The 21162-nt window shown below is 26.2% G+C and overlaps 2 protein-coding genes across 2 annotated transcripts; one reads left to right on the top strand and one right to left on the bottom strand.

Annotated features, from left to right (window-relative positions):
- Positions 1-615: 615 nt before the first annotated feature.
- Positions 616-10444, top strand: LOC109594022 (dual specificity protein phosphatase 18). The gene is made up of 3 exons (XM_020009185.2): positions 616-807; positions 6357-6621; positions 9597-10444. Exons 1-3 carry the CDS (start codon positions 707-709, stop codon positions 9927-9929), a joined length of 699 nt encoding a protein of 232 aa, XP_019864744.1. The 5' UTR covers positions 616-706; the 3' UTR covers positions 9930-10444.
- Positions 10445-13282: 2838 nt separating this feature from the next.
- LOC109594014 (sialin) lies at positions 13283-17361 on the bottom strand. Its single transcript, XM_020009177.2, has 8 exons — positions 17184-17361; positions 15573-15720; positions 15145-15378; positions 14686-14860; positions 14377-14631; positions 14049-14325; positions 13863-13983; positions 13283-13807 (listed from the first exon to the last, which is right to left on the bottom strand). The coding sequence occupies exons 1-8, from the start codon at positions 17240-17242 to the stop codon at positions 13616-13618; spliced, it is 1461 nt and encodes a 486-aa protein (XP_019864736.1). The 5' UTR covers positions 17243-17361; the 3' UTR covers positions 13283-13615.
- Between the last annotated feature and the right edge of the window lie 3801 nt (positions 17362-21162).

Below are 21162 nucleotides of genomic sequence, written 5' to 3'. Positions count from 1 at the left end.
CATTTAGTATATTAATCTTATTTATGAAAAATAATGTCATCAACATTTTTTGTAGGCTTAGGAAGATGGTAAGAATGGAATAATAAGAAATGTACCCCGATTTAGAGAAAGGGTTTTTTGTAATGAATAAATATTCATGTTTAATAAATTATTTATTTTTGTTTAATTTTACTTTTGAGTCAAATATCGAAATTTTTAACATCAGGCATAAAAAACTATTACGACAAATAATAGACAGGTTCTGTCATAATGACCAATAAACATGTGTTCGCATTCTTTCATACAAATATTATTTCTCAAACCCTAAATCTCGAAACACCAACCTAAAATAGTCGCGTCCAATTATATGTCGAAAAGATAACAATCCAGGAATTCCACACGCCGAATCGATTCGGATCGTGAGAGAGACCGATTTAATTTTTATACGGTCGCCTGGAAACCTGAATCATCATCGGTCATCGTTTCAGCAACTCGCCGCTGAAAATACTGAAAGGAATGCGAATGTTTACACAAATATTTTCAATGGAATTCGGACTCCTGGGCGCATGTCTGCTTTTATTTCAATCTTACTTTAAAGCACAGGTAAACACAACTTGTGTACATGAGTCAGTCGTATCGCACGCTCTCCTGCTACAACACGCAATTGTTATATTTTTCACGGGTTTTTTTCTACACAATCGGAACAGTTAGTTAATGACGGGCAGTTATGATGGAGGTCCAGACGGTTTTGGAGAATCCGGCCAATTTTCAAAATTTCAAGGCTGACCAGGAACTCCTTAAGGATTCCAATGTTGACATCGGTTCCAGGTAAAATATTACGCTAACACTGTGACACTGAGTCCGTGTATTATTTTATTAGCTTGTCTGATTTAATTTTCATTTACTTAATTAATATTTTCAATGCACGTGCCTCTTTATAATGTCACGTAATAAAAAGTCATTCGTATGCTGGTTCAAATTTAAGTGGCCGAATTTTTGGCAATGTATCCTGTATTAAAATTAAAACCTACAGGAAACAATATTTTTTTTAATGCACAGATTAATCTAAAAATATTGAACTTCGTTTCCACCTGGCGCCAACTAAATTAACAAATTATATATTTTGTTTTGTTTTGTCAGAGACATTTAGTTACAAGGTTAAATTTAAAATAACATATGTTAATTAAACCATCCTCAAAAAACTACCATAAGTTTACCATAACTGCATCTTAGATATGCATCTGTTGAAAATATACAGTTAATATAATTTATCAATGTTAAAAATAAATGGTAAAAAGTGGTACGTAAAATTAAGTATGATTATATATTATACATTGCATTTTATTCTAAATGATCTAATATTATTTTCATATTTATGCATTACCTCATCAAGTAACAGAGAATGTCCAATTTTTTCACAAGAAACATTTTATTTAACTAGCAATGAAAACTCTAAAGATTTAAAATAAATATGTAAAAAAAACTGTGAAAATGTAATATAATTTTAAAAATAGAATTTTGATCTTGATTTAAAGTATTAAAGTAATATAATTTTGCAGGTATTAAAGTTAAATTAAAATATTGTTATTGTTTCTAATTTTCTAAAATTTTTATTTATTTAATAAGTTGAAAGATTTAAAATAAAAATGTATAAAAACTCATTTTCTACAAATTATAGAGTATTTTAAATTTTTAAATTATAATTTTTATCTTGTTTATTTATGTCTTTTTTTAATTATTGTAAATAATTCAGTGTAATTACATAAGTAATCAAAAATATTGTTCACGTATTTAATTTTCTATAATTTTTATTTAACTAAGGGGTTGGGAGGCTTAAAATAAATGTTTAAAAAATTATGAAAATATTATAATATATTTTAAATTTTTAAAATAATACTTTGATCTTGATTGAAAATATTTTAATTAATTGTTTTTCTTTCAATTATTGTACATATTCTCTTTTTGATCCAATTATATAGCTATTAAAGTTGAACTAAAATATTGTTCCTTTTTTAATTTTCTAATATTTTTATTTAACTATCAAGTTGAAAGGTTTAAATAAATATGTATAAAAACCATTATTATTATTATTAAATTTTATTTATTTTTTTATTTTAAATTTTTGAAACATAATTTTGATTTTGATATAAAGTATTTTGCTTCGTTGTTTTTCATTTAATTATTATGAACATTCGCTATTTAATTTATTTAATTAAGAGGTTGGGAGGCTTAATTAAAAAACTTACTTAACTTATTGATCTGAAAGAAAAAAAATGACTATAAAAACTTTAACTTTAATTTTCTGCAGTTTTTATTAAACTAAAATATTAAAAGATATTCAATAAATGAGTATAAAAACTTAAAATTTTGATTTTAATTTAATGAATTTTATTTATTTATTTTTCTTTTAATTTAATATAATTTTTAACATTGATTTTTTATCTAAATATCCAAAGTATTTCGCTGTATTTCTCTTAATTATGGCTTCTCAAGCTTAATTAACTTATTTAACATTTAGTAATAAACTGATACTTTTAAAATAAAATCAATTATTCTTCTCTATTTATAGAATTTCATATTTCAAGTACATATTAAATTCATTATTTGTAACTATTTTAATAAAATTACCAACAATATATATATATATATATATATATATATATATATATATATATATATATATATATATATATATATATATATTATATATGTTTGATTTAATATATTAAATTATTTAAGTTAATTGTATTGTATAATATTATTTAGTATATAATATAAAAATATATGTTTAATTTTAAGTGCAAATAAAATATGTAAATAATCTCATTATAAACTGAAAATAAATTTCCTAAAAATTGTTTGGCCATTTAAAATTTAATATTATATCATCATAAAACACATACTTTACCAAAAATAGTTTTTTTGTTTTCTTTCTGTCTGGAATTCCATTTCGAAATATTTTGACGACTCAATATTTTTATTTTTAGGTGTTCACGAGTTCACCTACTTGAAAAGAATTCAGCCCAATCTTGACACATATGTATTTCGTTCATTTTTATTGCCAATTTACAATTATAATTATAGCATTGTTATTGTGCAGTGTTTTATCACATTTTACAATTATCTCGGGATTTTATGGCCATCTAAATATAGTAGACGGAGGAAATATCTCTGTACGATTGAAGCAAGAGGCTATGAATACGGTTAGTCAGTAGTTTTTCGACAAGGTATGCATGCAATTTGCCCCAGAAACCTTGCCAACGTTTTAAATTGTCGCCATTTCTGCGTACGATGAAATATTGGACCGCATAAATTATATATTTATTTAATTACATTATAAATCCTGAATGGTGGCACGTGTAATTATAATCGTATAAATAAAATTGGGATATTAACTGTCTGGACGAAAATCTAAGATGTAGTAGTTGTGAACGCGGGTGCTATTTGTTTTCTGAACACATTAATGCGACGAATGTTATGATTTAATGCATTTGAAATCTGATTTTGGATTCGTTTCAGCACTTATCAACGATGAATTGCATCCGCTGTTTAATTTAATAAATAGTTCAAATTCCTTTTTATAAAACTGTATTTATCAATATATATTATACTTAGTACTATTTTTAAATAAAATTAGCCTTGGGTTAGGTTAAGGTACAACGGTTAAAATACTCATGATAAAAATATGAAATTTGAGGTAATTTGAGTAAAAAAATATGAAACATGTTAAGAAACGCCTAAAAATAAAAAAATGTTATTTAAAGTCATCACAACATTCCTAAACTTCATTCCAAGCAGAAAGAAAAACAAACTTGTTTTGTGTATATTTCTAGACTTCCACCTGGTTAAAGTAAAAGTAAATACATAAATAAATCGTCAGATAATAATTAATTAAATTTAGTTGGAAATTAACCAAGATTCATTTTCAGTACTCGTTTTTTAAGTGTATATATTTTAATTTTGATAATATTCTATAACATATTAAAATACCTTATTATGTAAGTTTACTTTTACATAATAACTATTATCATGATACCACTTTTCCACAATATATTAAAATATCAAGTACTTAAATTTATTACACGAATTTATAAATATTAAGGTAGATGTGATTAGAAATTATTGCATGGAATTATAAATAGATAATGTTTTGTATGGAATTTGATATATAATGAGATTGTAAAAAGTTCCCCTGGAGAAAAAAAATGTCTCTTAAATGTGATAAGACCTGATTTGATGCATGTCAATTTTTTTTTAATCTCACTGTATACGGCTGAAATAAATTTTAAACTCATAAATTAAAAATGAATCAAATAAAAATCAATAAAAAAAATTCTTAGAAAATGAATGAATATTATACAATTTTATAAAAATTATTGCGGTAATATTATATTTTTTATAACATATTTATATTATGTATATTGCTTAGGAATATTTTTTGGAAATTTTTAAAATACTTTTTTATATTAAATTAACATAAATGTAGTATTATCCCTTAAAAGGAAAATATCCCTTAATTATTTTATTTATAACTTAATTTTATTAAATTATAGTTATCACTCGACAAAGCTCCACATTTACAACTAAACAGATCCTTCAAAAATGCTACACACACTGTATTTCATAGACAAGGCTTCAAGTTATTAAAATTAATTCATTCCAATTAGTAATATATTTTAATGATATATTTTATACAAACAATAACTGATTTTTAAAACTAATGAATTAAATAATCTGATATTTTAAGATACTTTTTACATTTTATTTATTATTTAATTAACTGACCAGGAAACAAATATAAGAATGTGATATTAATGTTGCTTCACACTATTTAAATTAAATAACTTATACTTTAATAAGTTCTAATAAATGTTATTTTTCGACTATAAAACTGGTATACTAATATAGTATAGATTATGTATAATATCATTTTTTACATTTGAAGGGTTTTAAATTAAATAACATATGTTATAATTTAATAAGATGTTATAAATTAATAAAAATGGTATACTAATATAGATTTTTTACATTTGAAAATAGAAGAAAATGTTACTTTTTTAAAAAGCAAGTTTTCCATAAAATTTAGTATCCTTCAAAATTTGTAATAAAATACGTATTGCTTATTTACCAAGCTCAATTTTATATATGATTACCCTAATTCACTGATGCCACCACTCAGTAATACATGAACACTTAAGAATGTGAGTTTAATTCTGTTTGGCACTATTGAATCTGTAACATTCTGACGTGAAATTTGGTATGTGGTTACTTTGAAGGGTTTTAAATTAAATAACTTATATTTTAATAAGAAATATTCTAATAAATATTATTTTTTGACTATAAAAATGATGTAGATGGGAGAAAATGTTGGAACATTTCTTTTTTAAAAAATAAGTTCTCCATGGAATTTAGTATCCTTCAAAATTCGTAATAAAATACTTATTACCTATTCACACAAGGATAATTTTCTGCTTGTATACATATATATATATGTGTATAGTACACTGATGATATCACTCAGTTATACATTTTAATGATATATTTTATATTAACTATAACTAATTGTTAATTGTTTAATTCACAAGTTTTGGCAGAAAAATGAAATTATTAATTTTGTCAGACTTTTGAATATGCAATATTTTTTTATGTAAATTTGTGTATGTAGGCTTTTTGGAAGTATATTAAATTAAATAACTTATATTTTTAATAAAAAAGCCCTTTAGATTTTCTTTAATTTTTGACTACGACAAATTATATTATAATATATATATTATTTATATATTTTGGGATATTATTAATTATTAACAGGATATAAAAATTACAGAATTGTAATAAAATTATGTAATTATTTGTTCAGAACAAATATACTTAACTCGACAGAGGCCTATATCATTTTTTACATTTGAAAAGCATTTTTTTAATTACTTCTCTAAGAAATTTAATATCCTCCAAAATTCATAATAAAATATTGCCTATTCACACAAGTTCAATTTTATATTTATATACCCTGAGGACTTCACTCAGTCATTTTGAGGAAATTTATATTAAATAAACAAAAACTGGCTTGAAAATTTTTGTCTTTATTTTTTTTACAATCTTATTTCCTACTTTTTGAGATATTATTTATTAATTCGAATTTAGAGATGTTTCTACTTTAATAATTATCTCAATCTTATGTTAATTATAACTATATAGAGATGTTATTTATTTTATTTACAAGTATATATAGAATATTAAAGTTTACATATTATAAATGACTTTTTCTAAATGGTTAAAAAAAAATTAAAGTCAATAATGTTTTATATTTATTAGTAAATTATGAAAGTAACTACGTTAAACGAAAGGACATTCTAATTAAAAATCACTTTCGTTTTCAGTCCAATAGCGGCACCTGCTCTCCACAATAATCTCGTGGGCAATCTGTCGCAGCTCACGGACAATCTAATTTTAAGTTCGGCTTCGTCCATCAATCCGGGCGTCCTGCAGGCGCTCAACATCGTTTGCATTGTGAATGTGGCGCCCGAGTTGCCCGACACACCCTGTCACGACGACGGTGTCGTTTACCACAAGATCTCCGTTCTGGACACGGGAAGTTCCAGGTTACTGCCCTACTTCAGTGAAGCTGCCGATCTCATTCATGAGGTAAGTTCAAGCTTTCTACTAAACACCGATTCAAATTCGTTGATCGAGAGAATGACCTTAACACATCATTTCAAAGTAGTGTGTTAAGTAATTGGCCTTGACAATAAAAAATGTTTGGGTTAAATTTATTTTATATTTCAACATCATATCTCAGGTCGATACACTCAATCTAAAGTTTTTCTGTTTCATTTGGTTCATTATTTCAAAATAAGTATTCGTTTTTAGCAATGTCATCATCAGTGGAGTAAATTCTTTTCCCTCCAAGTCACACATACAATAAGATCTAAGGATATTTTGGTAAACCTCTGAATTTTATTCTAGACTTTTGTTAAATAAAATACCAAATTTAATATTATACATTTGTTTATTTAATCCAAATTAAGGTAAACAATATTGGTTAATTTTAAAATATAAACATAATCAAAAATAATTTTAATAAAGAGTATGCCCTCTGTTTATAACTACTTTACATTAGGTCTATTAGACAAACAAAATAAAGTGGTCAGCATCACTTTAAAGTTTTTCAGTCCATTTTGTTCGCAACAGCTTTCTAAATCTAAAGGAGTTATTTACATTACCTATTTGTGGAAAAATTCTTCATTGAAGCACGTTCCACACTCTCTCTATGGAATTTAAGTTTTGCAGGCCATAGGAGTAAAACTTCAATTATTTTGTTGGTCATCCAATGCGTCGAGTATTATCTTGTATAAGACAGAAATTTTCAGTAATAGCTCCACTAAATGAAAGGAGAATTGGCAGTAGAATGTTGCTTAAATATTGTTTTGCCCTTAAAAACTCATTTAGAAAAAACATTAGTTTTATTACCAATAATGATGTTCAACGAGAAGATGGATGAAAAACAAATCTAGATTCCTTGGTGTCTGTCAATTTTTTTTAACCCAGTTTTGAAAATCTTCACACCATTCCAATCTTTTCTCGCGATTATCTCTAATAAGAGGTCTTCTTGAGTGTAATGAGTACATTATATGCTTCTTTAACGTCACTACCGATTCAGGTGTAGTAAGAGAAGATTTGAATTGCTATTGCTCAGTTTTTACGACCTGGATATTGTTTATCCGAAGTACCAGTTTTTTTAAACGCCTCCACAACTGACTAATGACAAAGCTGAACCTCACATCCATCTCAATTTGCCATAAGCCACCTTGGATCTGTTCCACTGCTTGATTTATTTCTACCAAAGATAACTGACATCAGATGATTATTTATTGTCAATTGAGTTGTGAAAATGTTCTATACCTGTTCAGCTGAGATGGCTACATTCCCATTTATTATCATATCTTGGATTTTTTGAAGTGACAAGTAAGCTCATTTGGACTCCCTAAAAGATCTTCAATGTAAGGTCTGACTTAAAATCGTCTCTTCAACATTTTATGGTTGAGGAATCCCCATAATCTTCACTAAATAACAACATATTAATTTAAATCATTGAAGTTATTTTCAGAACATTCTATTAAACCGATTAATAGTATGAAAAAAATAAGTAATTTAAATTAAAGTAATGACTAGTGTATTACTTATTATCCGAATTGTAATGTTCTATGGTCACGTAACCAGAAAACAATAGGCGGAAATAAATAACAATTTAATATTCTGATTTAATTAGTCTCCGAGTCGCCAAAGATATGTTAAAGTTCAAGGTTTCAAGAAGCCACGAGCGAAATTGGATACTCTTGATGTGGCACATTTAAAGTTAACTAAAATAATTTGTACTTGAGCAACAATGTTGTAATGAAGTTAATTAAGTCCTTATGTTATTTTTGAAATGCGAATGATGCACATCGTGATTCACGACGCATCTTAATCCGACAGAAGCAATTCTCTATTATTGGAGCGTATCCTTCGTAAATTTGGAAACATTACTCATGCCAGGAACATCAAATAAATTCCGGCCGTAATTTCTCATTAATTAACTCCTTGACCCAAGTGTTCTTTTTTGATTTAATCTGGCAATTAAATTAACATGAAAGCAAACAATTTTATAGCATCGATAAATATTGATTTTCCAATATAAACACTTCATTAACATCACGCACTTTGTTTTTATCATGTTTTGGAGTGTTTAATTTAGAGATTTGAATTTTAATCCACCACTCACTCACCCATCATTACATAAACAAGCATAACAATAATAGAAATAAGATTTAATGTTATTTTAATAGTTTTGGCAAAACTTCCTGCACAGCTGTACAGAATAACTTGTTAATACAGGATTCGGATATGTCTAATTAGCGGTACTCCGGTAAAAATGTGAGTGGGACGACCAAAATAGAATTTGAGAACTAAAACTAAGTTTTATTTTGAATGTAAACTTACTTATCCTGTTTACAAAGATGTATTATCACAAAATTTTAAAAAAAATATACACTTTTTATTTAAGGATGAAGATCACTAATGTATTTTCGTCTATTTGTGTTTAATCAACATCTTTCACTCCGATAAAGTGATTTATTTTGTTAATTATGTTTCTAAGTTTGTTGTATGTTTAGTTACAAACTCAAAAAAATACATACTCCAAGTGTCAGGTGATCAGTTAATTATTGTGCACATGCAAAATATAATAAATTATTCAAATTAAGTTTCAACGTGGAAAGGAACATGCCATGTTTTTGGCAACTTGACAATATTTGTACCTGAAACCCGACTGTAACATGTAACATTAATTTGTCATTCCGACTTTCATCGGCCACATTTAATTCGATTTTCTGAAAGGTGAAATCCTTACTGATATTTTATTAATCTAAACATGTTTGCTTTTATTAACGAAATATTTTTAGCTAAGTGTTGGGTAATTTGTAAATATTTAAAATTCCTTTGATGCAAATATTTTGTTAATTAACGGATTTGTATATGTACTTAACGGAGATTAAATAAACATCCAATTTTAATTGATAACTGGCAATTTCATTAATTTATTCAAGCGAGACAATAATATTTTAATGTTCTCCTTGTTGTAGGTTTCTTGTTCTGGTGGACGAACACTGGTCTATTGTGTAGCTGGTGTGAGTAGGTCTGCAAGTATCTGCATAGCATACTTCATGAAGCACCATCAACTTTCCCTTTTGGAAGCGTACAATTATGTGAAGCTGAAGAGGCCAAGAATTAAACCTAATTGTGGATTTTTCAAGCAACTAATTGAATATGAGAAGCAGCTTTATGGATGCAATACTGTACATATGGTGTTCAATGAATTCGTCCAAATGGAAATACCAGATGTCTATGATAGTGAATACAAGTTAATCAGCCATTTTACGAAGAAGAGGAGAATGTCTAGAGATGCTGGTCACTGAAGTTGACAAGAAAGTAGAATAAACCGACTGAGTATCAAATAACATTTATATTTTATTCTAAAATAGAATAAAAGTCTAAGCTTGTCTAATATTTAGATGAAATTAGCTTATACGTATTTTAGATGTATTATAATATTGCTTTATCATTTTTTTTTGTTTTTTTCTTGTACACAAAACTTATAAACCACATTAATATAATTATCATAGCTTAAGAATAAAGTGTAAAAGAAAATTTGTACTGATATACAAAAATGTTGATTTCTTTTTCACAAGATTGTTGTTTTTGACAATTGAAGAAAAATCAACATTTTTCTAGTGATTTATTTATTACATGTAGTGTAAATATGTAAGCATATTCCAAATGAAGCATTTTTAAATTAAATAATTTTTATGTTTATGAAATTTTTATATGCATTTATGTTTTTGTAATTTTTGAATTAAGTTTGTGTATATTTATTTATATGTTTTATTATTGGGGACCAATTAAACCATTAATAAATCAATAAACTTTTATTACATTAGTTTGTTTTATTTTGTATATAATTTATCTGATTTTAAAGAAAAATCGACTTATTAATTTAATTATTCAATACTTTTTTTTTTAATTTCATATAATTTAATAGCATTTTTTTAAAAGTGTGATTAACAAAAACCAGTAATAATTATAATAATAATTTAATATTAATAATATATTAATTTTATAATATTAAATATACAACAAAAATATATATTTTTTGTCAATAATTAGAAAAAATAGAGAAATTATATAATTGCATGTTATTTTATAAATAAATAGGAAAAATGTCTAGAAATAGAAGACAGTGAATACAAAAAAAAGGGAAATTAAACTAAAGAATTATAAAAACTCTATTTTAATTGATAATTTGAAATTTCATTAAATTATGCACATTAATTTGTTTTAAAGATTTATTTTAACGTTTTCCTTCTTGTACCTACAAAAACCTTTTTTATTCACGTGGTCTACTGTGTAGCTAGTGTAAGTAGGTCTGCATAGTAGTTCATGAAGTCTCCCTTTTGGATGCGGACAATTATTTGAAGCTGAGAAGTTCAAAAATAACACCTAATTGTATTTTTTTCGTGCAACCAATTGAATATGAGCTTTATGAAGACGGTTTAATGAATTCATCCAAATGTGAATACAAGTTCATGAACTAATTTGCAAAGAAAAAGAGAAATCCGCTCATTGAATTTAAAAATAATGGGGAATAAATCGATTTAAATACAAACTTAGTATCTTATCTCATACTCATTAATAAACTTTTAACAAATAATAATAATATAAGTTATCAAATTTGAATGAAAAATCAATTCTTTAATAATTTTATAATCTGCTACTTTATAAATAAAATTTTTAAATTACCAAATGATTATGCTGGTAAATTCAAATTAATGAGCCATTTTACAAATAAATGGTAAACAATGACTACAAGAAAAAATAATGAGTTATCAAAACACAATTTTACTTGATAACCTGCAATTTTCATTAAATAATTCAAGCAAGGCTTTAAAATTGTTTTTAAGATACATTTTAATGTTTACCGTTTTGTAGGTTTCTTGTTCAGGTGGAAGATCTCTGGTTTATGATGCTGAAGAGGTCCAAATTCACACCGAATTTTGGATTTTTGAAACAATTATCGAGTTTGTAAAACAGCTTACAAACGCAATGCTGTACATATGGTGATTAACGAATTCATCCAAATGAAAATACCAATTTATCTGCTATTTTACGTTTTAGTAAGATGGATAAAAGTTTAAACTTGTTTAATATTTAGGTGAAATTAGCTTAGACGTATTTTACTTATAAACTACATTAATATAATTAAAAATACAAAAATAATGATTTCTTTTTCACAAGATAATTATTACTGACAATTTAAAATAAAATCAACATTTTTGTAGTGTATTTATTTATTACATGTATTGTAAATATAATATGTAAGCATATTCTAAATGAAGCCTTTTTAAATTAAATAATTTAAAATTTTTTTATTGTTATTTTGACTTAAGTTGATCTATAGTTATTTATAAATTTTATTATTGAGTATCAATTAAACCATTAATAAATCAATAAACTTTATTTACAAAAACATTTTTTTTATTTTGTATAAAATTTAAGTTATCAGATTTGAATGACCAATGAACTCAATTTTATTATTTAATACTTTTCCTCTTTTCATAAATGATTTATCAGTACTAATTTTATAATACTAAATAGAGAAAAAATATATTCTTTGTCAATAACATAAAAATTACAATTTCTTACAAAATAAATTATTTTTAAATTAAATATTTTTATGTTTATTAAATGTTATACTTTTATTTATTTGAAATATAATTATTAAGTTTATTTATTATTGAAGACAAATTTTACTATTAATAAATGATATTTTTTTATTATAATTAACAATAATCAGAAAAAAATTGAGAAAATATATAAAAGCTATAAATGAATATAAATGAATATTTATAATAAAAAAAGTTCATCAGCCACTTTACAAAAAACTGGAGAATCTCTAGAAATGGTGGTCGCTGAATAAATATAAGACATTTTATTGTTTTCCTTCTTGCAGGTTCCTCCAGGTGGACGAACACTGGTCTACCGTGTAACTACAAGTTTCTGCATAGCATAATTCATGAGGCACCATAAACTCTTCCATTTGGATGCATTCAAATATATGAAGCTGAAGAGACCCTCAATCAAACATAATATGAGAAATAGCTTCTAGAGATGCTGATCATAAATATATAATTGCTTTATTTTTTCTTTTTTTTCTTTTGCATAAAAACTTATTATAATTTAAGAATTAACTGTAAGTATAGATTTTTTTTTGTTGGAGATTTTTTTTGTGTCGCGTACCGATCCGGAGATCATAACCATAATATTTCTCATATGTGATTACTCACATATGAGAAAACAGGACGTATATTTGCATATACGGAAGAACAAGACCAATCTGAGGAAGATCTGAGATGGGATGGATTGGACTTGCAGTTAGATTCGTTAGCTTCCCACCACCACTGGTTTGTGGAGTGGTACTGTGCCCCAGGACCACGACAAGGTGGATCCACCCTGAGGAAGTAAATATAGAAAAATTTTGATTTCTTTTGGATTGTTGTTATTATTGACAATTGAATAAAAATCTGCATTGTTAATGGTTTATTTGTTAGATGCAGTGTAAATGTATAAGAATATTCCCTATGAAGCATTTTTAAATTAAATAATTTGTTGTATACAATGTTTATCAAATTGTATAAATTTATGTTTGGATAATACTTAAATCAATTTTGTATATATTTATTGTGGCCCAATGAAACAATTAGTATATCAATAATTTTTTATTATTTATATTTTATCTTGTACATATATATTTTTTATAATTTATTTTAATTCTGAAATTTAAATAAGTTACCACAGAATTTTTATTGATAACTTATTGATAATTTGTACTAAGAATATAATACTATTTTGTCAAATATTAATTAATATAGAGAACTTGTATAAATGCTACAAATGAAAATAGGTGAAAATGTTATACTATAAAATGATATAATATATGTAATAAAATTATATTAAAACATATAATTGTAATACTTGTTAACAATAGTAAATTATTGAAAAATAGGATTAAGCAATTATTTGTTCTCGAGCACTTATGTGTGTTTGACTAAAGTTCATCAGTTTGCACATATGCTTTGTTTTGACATCCATTTTCTATTGGTATTTGATTTTGATGTGAAGGTGTCTCATCCATTGCCCATGGTTGAAGTTCCCCTGACACAAATATAAAATAAAACACACTACCAAAGAGGTAGACACCACTCGAAATGAAAAATACTATTCTCCATTCTTCTGCAGTCTAAAAAATAATAATATTAAAAATTTGGCATAAACTTTATTATTAAAATTCATACTGGTGTGGTCACTATATATCCTGCAATAATTGGGCTGAGAATTCCTGGTAATGTAGCAAACGTGTTGCTGAATCCCATTAATAAACCAGCAAATTGAGGAGCTATATCCAAGTGATTAACACTAAAAATACGAATAAATATGTCTCAATTAGTAGAAATTCGTTTACAAACAAATAATAATTTTACCTAAAGCCAGCCCATGCAAAGGCTCCCAGTCCGACAGCCAACGTCAGACATACCATACAAACTGCAGTCGATTGTGCATAAGCAGCTCCCAACATAAACACCGTTTGGGCGATGAAACCGCTGCAATTGAAATACCTTCGTACCTGAGTAGTGGTAAGGATTTTCTTCACTTGCATCAAATCGGCAAAGTGGCCGGCAATTGAAATCATAATGGCCATAGCAAGATATGGCACAGCAGACATGAAGCCCGATGTTCCCAACTCGAATTTCAGAACATCTAAAATAACAAGATTATAGTTTTATTACATTAGATAAGTTTATCATTAACCTTTCATAAACTTGGGTAACAAAGTTAGCAGCGTATAAAATCCCCAATTCTCACTGAAATGCGAGCACACTATGGCCCATACAGGCATAGAAGTTACAATATCTCGCCAAGGAACTTTAGGTGTCTTGCTGTTACTATTTTTCTTTAAAGATTCTGTGATGTATTTCAACTCGGCTGGACTAATATGAGGATCATCTTCTGGGGTTTCTGCTACGACAACCATCCATACCAAAAACCAAATTATAGCAATTGTTCCTGGAAATTCCGAAAGTCAAGCCACATTTTCATTATTAGCTTGTAGTTCTGTACCGAAACAATAAAATATAGACGGCCAACCGAAAGCATCAGAAAGATAGGCGGAAGATGGCATAGCTACAACAGTTCCAACGTAGCTTCCGGAAAATGCTATTGTTGCAAGACGACTTCTTTCCAAAGGGGGAGCCCATTTCGACCAGACAGCGTGGATACACGGATAAGAAACGCCCTAAAACGACGGGTTATATTAAATTAAACAATAACAATAGTTGAGTTAATAAAACAATTAGTTGTTGTAATTTATTAACACGTTCGTGGTTGTTATGTTTGGCTGATAAGAGAATTAAGATAACATTCATGCAATCAATTGATTTAGGTAAACGTCTATATTAATTTTGTTTGTGTAATCCATGTAAATAATTATAATAATGATAGTACATTTCCTTGTTGACAACGTACTGACACACGCAAAAAAAATTATATAAGAACGTAACTTTGTTGAATGTCACCTACTTCAAAAATTCCCTCGATGATTCTGACAGCAATAAGAAGATAGATGCTGGTTTTTGCCATCCATGGTGTCAGAACTGTTAAAACTGCGGTTACAGCAATTCCACATCCGTAAACTTTTTTACCGCCAATTCGACCTGCCACATAACCACCTACCAATTGGGTGGTTATGTATCCGTAGAAGAACGAACTTAGTACCAAGCCCTGCATTTTACTATCCCAGTCGAATTCTGGTGTCTGTAATTGATAAAATAACACAAAAACAAAACATGCATTAATCAGATATTTTGGAATTTATCAATGTATTGTATTGTAGGAATTATCATTTTCAATTTTTGACTCATTTTTACATATATGTACGTATATGTTGATTAGAAATATCTACTTAAAAAAACTACTAGATTGTAAATTTGTATATAAATTTAAATTACCTTTCCATCAGATTTATCTGTCATTGCCACAATGGCAATACTTAAATTTACTCTTAATGCATAGACATTGAAGAAACCTAGAAACGCTAGAAATGCAACTATGTATCTTCTCTTTTTCCAAAATTTCCATGATGAATGTTCTTCTTCACTAAAAAATAATAATTATATTACAAACATAAAAAATTATGTTTGTAATATTCGTACCATGTAGTGTAATGATTCAATAAAAATCTTTTTTTAGAAACAATATGGCATAAATTTGTTTATAAACTATTATGAAACCATTGTAATTGTTTTATGGAATTGTTATGAAAAAACTCCAGCATTAAGTAGTTAAATCTTTATTATTTTAGTATTAACTGAGTAAATATAATTGTACAAATTTGAACTAATTAATTACTTCTATTTTTGAATAATTATATACGTAATTTAATTGTCATTAATTTAATAACACATATTCATGCAGTAGGAAAAATATTTCTTAAAATAATTTTATTATATTTATTTATAAAAAAGCTAGACAAATCATTTAATATTAAGTTTAATATCATTCACCACAAGTGACGTAAACTTTGTTATTTTCAATGAAACACCCTGTATATTTTTGGATTTTTAAATTCCATATGTAATTAAAAATAAAATGGTTATACCTTGTCCAACACCTGAAGCCAATAGAGTTTTTGAGTTATTAATTTTTTTTTCAAAAATATTGACATATTGATGGTTTAACTAAAATGTCTGTAAAGTCACTGAATTTGATGGTACAAAGTATATTTTTGAAATACACATTAACCAAAAGACATCCTATATGAAGTCATTATTAGTACTGTCAAATTATATACAGAGTAAAATTTTAATTATTTTTTATTAGTTTTACCATAATTAAATTGAATATTAAAAAATCTTTCGATTGGTAAAAGCATTCTTTATATATATAATGAATATTAACAGATATTTTACAAGAAATGAACTTCTCTGCATCAAAATTGGTGGCTCCATATATATTATAGTTTGACCATCAGTCAATCAAAATTTTAAAAATATTAAAACTCAAAAACTATTTAATTTGGTTTAAGTATAAGCCATATTTTATTTGCAATTCTATACAAAATTTAAAAATTCAAAAATATACAGGACGTTGCATTGAAAATAACAAAGGTGTTTATAATAAATAAAAAAATAGTTCAAGTTAGCTGAATAACCTTGTATGATACTTCCTAAATTTTTCTCAGAGCAGGGACAACACATAAAAAACGTACAATTCTTAATTAAATTTATTGTTGTAAATTGTCTTTCAAATTATGTCTTAAATACTTAATGGTTTGGACTGGGTAATCACATTATAACAATACTAGAAAGTAAATACAATTTGGAGCTGTATTATTTATTTTATTTAAATACTACTACTACTAAATAAATTAAAACCGCTACAAAAAGTAATAAGAATAAAGTGATCAAACAATGGCAATTCCATCACTATATAACGATTATTATAGATTATTTCAAACCACATATCCCCCCATAAACAACTTTTATCATTAACATTCTTGTCATAGTATACTGATAATTTATAATTTGTTGCCTCATAAAAAGAATTGTTGAAGGCATTACCTTAAGACTTCTTGTTCTTTATTTAATCCGTTAGGATTCTCGGCGTCAGAGATGCCCATGATCACAGCCTTCGATTAGAAATTGGCGAAATAATCACTATCACTATCACTGTCGTGTTACATCTAGGCCGCGATCCATTCACGAGGAACTATCAGGTATTTCTTACTCGATACATGTCCTCGTTAGCCATTCACCTGGTTTTGCACCAGCTCTGATATTTTAACAAACTTAAGTGGGGGAATTCACAATTATTCTTTATCAGCCATTATGTGAAACCTAATTACTGCATTGTGTAAGGATTTATAGGAATTTTTATCTAAAATTGGAGATTTAACAAAGGCAATTTGCTAAATTATTTACATCATTAAACCTTTTTATTTTTAATTTACTAATATACCTTAATAAAGATTATTCTAATTATTGGTTTACAAAAAACATTGTTTTTTAATCTACGATAATATCTTCCCAACAAATATATTTTGTATTTATCCTCAATAGTTTTAATTATTATTTATTATTTTCAAAAAAAAAAAAAATTAGATAGATCCTTTTCCCAATTTTCGACCTGACCTGACGAGTTGATTAACATATTAACAAATCGCTCTTAGTAATCAATAATATTGAATATTAAAATTCTTATTGTTAATATTAATCATTATGTATTTTAATTTATTTTGATACCAAATTATCATTCTTGATAAATAATTTAATTAAAATTAAATTAAAAACAAAGCACAAATTGCCTCGAGTGATATCATTCATGTAAATTGTGTAAATAAATAATTAGAGAATAACCTGTTATAATTCATACAAATATTTAGAAAAGCATAAGAGAATATATATACTTTGTTTGACGGTGAAATTAATAAACATAAAACTTTATATAAATAAGAAATTTCAAAGAAAAAAATAATATAATATTAATAAATGTCAATAAATATATTGCAAAAAATTCACATATATTCTCAAATGATATATAAATCTGATTACCAGGTACGTATATAGATTATTTTAACTCCCTTTGATAAAAAGATTTGTTACCTTGCGTCAATAATCTCTTAAGACTATAAATTATATTTTTATAATGTATATAAATTCTAATTGTAATTTAAATCTTGACCTTTATTTGAACATGAAATTATACTTGAAAGCAATTGATAAATAGAAAGTATGCTGGGGAATTTCGGACCTCGAATAATAAGACTCTTTATTATTTAAATATATTTATGTTTTTTATGTAGGATATTTTCAAATTTGATATTACCTTGAAAAAAAATTAATGTGTACAGATATTGACCGATGAAAAAATGTTGACTTGCTGATAAAGAATTGCTTGAAATAATTATTTTAATAATTTTCTATTTCGTTCACTGCAGGTAATACTATTACTTATTAATCAAGTACATACATGTATCAGAAAATAAACATTATATGAACGATCAAAATTATCCGAAAAATATATTTTTGAAGTGTTTAAGTGACTGGTAAACATATGGTATTAATGACGCGGAAATTTCGTCTCTAAATACAAAATATCTACATATACACATAAATATATATCTGTATGTATATAAACATAATTAATCGATTTAATACATTTAATCACCATATATTATTCAAAATATTTACAATATTTATTGTTTAATATATTTTTTGTAACGTCTGTTATTAATAATATAAATTTTTATATTTTATCTTATCCAATTGTGCATTTACTCTATGCATATTTGAGAGAAACAATGTGAACAATGAAAAATATATACAATGTGTCACGAAATATATACAGTGTGTCTCATTTTAAAACGGGACATTCCCGTAATTTTTATATTTTCTATATATACTTATAGACAATTTGTCACGCTTTTTGACCCAAAACATAGGGTAATTTTTTATGTATGCAAATTGAAGAAATCTTACAAGAAGATTTTTTATAGAAATTCTAACTAATCCACTAGATTAAGCACACAGTGAAATGGGTACACCAAATTTCATAACAAAATCATGCATATTTATAATTCTGTGGAAAAATTAAAAATCATATTCTTTTAGGAATTTGTTTTTTAATTAAGTAGTAGTTAAATATCGTAAATTATTTTATTTTTCAAGAATATTGGAATATTATATAAATAAAACTACCATTTTATGGAAGTATAGTATAGAAAAATAGTTTTAATTATCTATTTTTCAAGGGTTTATCTCATAATTAAGTAATTTTCTTAATTATTAAAGACTAAAAAATACTCTCCTACGGCTATGATTTTTACGTTCCTTTTGAATTAATTTTTCGCAAACAGATGTAAAAGTTTTGTAACAAGTGGAATAAAATATTGGCTAACAAACACTTCACAAATTGGCTTCTAAAAGGTTAATTTTTAGATTTCGAATATTTTGATAGATTTGTATGTTGATTAAAAAATATATTGTTAATTGAAATTCTAACAATAATACATACCTAATTAAAAGATAACATTTAAATTTAAAATAACAGAACTTTAGCCTACAAGCAAATTTAACCCACGAGATAGATAGTAGAAAAATATCAATATCTGTTTCGACTTCCACTTCTGAATTAAACCGCTTGTTACGTAAAAAATTGGACAATGACAGAAATAATCATTGAGAAACCTCTGGTCTTAACATTTTGAAGCTTTCTTAGAAGAAAGCAGAACGCCTTTTCTATTGACTAAACTAGCTGAGTAAATGTTTCTTGATCAATTTGAAAGCAGTAGACAGTTGCATTGATCGCTTGGCCTCTTAATAGACAGATAATACGTAAAATAATATGCGCCGTTTATCATACACTTTATCATACTTATTTTAAGTATTGTTCCACTAAGTTTACTCCATTGTTCAGACCAGCAATCATTTTTCGCCACATTTAGCAATACAATCAATAATTATTTGCGTTGCATATTTTTAAATTATTTTTGTTAAAAAATTATTTATGTTAAAATTAGATGCATAACTTTAGCTTGAAACATTCAAATGTATATTATGTATATGTGATATAATACAGAAAAATATTAAATAAAAATTCATATAAATTACTTAATCTTACTTTTCTTTGCAAATATTGTATGATTTTAATTTTCTAATTATATTTTTATTATTTGTGCTATACTGTCAAGTTCTTAGAAATACAAATATACATTAGCTTTTCTTTCATTTTGCCGAAGTGTTACGTGTTTATTGTATAAAAGTTATTGTGTTCTGCGATGGAACAAGGTCATTTAACTTTGTAAAAAATTAATCAAGCAAGGGCAGCTTCAAAGTGTCTTAAGGTAAATAGAGACAGCTGAGAGGTCTAGTGTTTCTCAAACTGTTAGTAATCGATTTTGGAGACTTTAGAGAAACTGGTAGTTCGCCTGAACATCATTTAGGTCGTGAACTCTCTCCAACTATATTTCAGCATTTACTGCTCGAAAACAACCTTTTCTTAGAGCACCTGAATTTGTAACTGAATTGCAAGCTCATAATGTAAATATTAGTCAGGGTACACAAAAAACGTATTAAATGAAGCAATCTATACTGCCTGTAAAGAAAAAACTACACCCGAAACGCATTAAGATATTTTTGTAAAAATCAATCAGAAAACGAATCGTCGATTTCTTGTTTTCTTTTCTTCATTTCTTTAAGGTATAGCAGACAAACGTGTACTTAGTTCTTGTCACAATTTATTATATTCAGTAATTTATTTAAACGTTTAACAGGCCTAGAGTACGAAGAACATAGAGTTTTAGCCAATTAAGCGAGTTTGATAGAATAGTGGTCCTGCATGAAGCAGAAATTTCGTTTTGAGAAATAGCGCGGCGTTTGAAAAGAAATGTGAGTATTGTGATGCGATGTTGGCAGTCATGGAGTGAAGAGGGCGGAAGAGGTAGAGCAAGAATATTTTAAGTTTATTGTTTAATTCTTTAATCAATTATTATTTATTAATAGGTTAATATTTTCCTAAAAAAATGGAATACATCAATTATAT

The sequence above is a fragment of the Aethina tumida genome, chromosome 4, assembly GCF_024364675.1.
Source record: "Aethina tumida isolate Nest 87 chromosome 4, icAetTumi1.1, whole genome shotgun sequence".
Taxonomy (NCBI): domain Eukaryota; kingdom Metazoa; phylum Arthropoda; class Insecta; order Coleoptera; family Nitidulidae; genus Aethina; species Aethina tumida.
Note: the sequence above shows the minus strand (reverse complement) of the source record. Positions and strands in the feature narration are given on the sequence as shown.

What these genes read in the sequence shown, in the direction of transcription:
- LOC109594022 (XM_020009185.2), top strand. Translation starts at nt 707, where the DNA reads ATGATGGAGGTCCAGACGGTTTTGGAGAATCCGGCCAATTTTCAAAAT. An exon ending in AATGTTGACATCGGTTCCAG is followed by an intron (nt 808 to 6,356) that starts GTAAAATATTAC and finishes TTTCGTTTTCAG; the next exon opens with TCCAATAGCGGCACCTGCTC. An exon ending in CTGCCGATCTCATTCATGAG is followed by an intron (nt 6,622 to 9,596) that starts GTAAGTTCAAGC and finishes TCCTTGTTGTAG; the next exon opens with GTTTCTTGTTCTGGTGGACG.
- LOC109594014 (XM_020009177.2), bottom strand. Translation starts at nt 17,242, where the DNA reads ATGGGCATCTCTGACGCCGAGAATCCTAACGGATTAAATAAAGAACAA. An exon ending in GTTACCCAAGTTTATGAAAG is followed by an intron (nt 14,326 to 14,376) that starts GTTAATGATAAA and finishes TTGTTATTTTAG; the next exon opens with ATGTTCTGAAATTCGAGTTG. An exon ending in TTTGCATGGGCTGGCTTTAG is followed by an intron (nt 13,984 to 14,048) that starts GTAAAATTATTA and finishes TCGTATTTTTAG; the next exon opens with TGTTAATCACTTGGATATAG.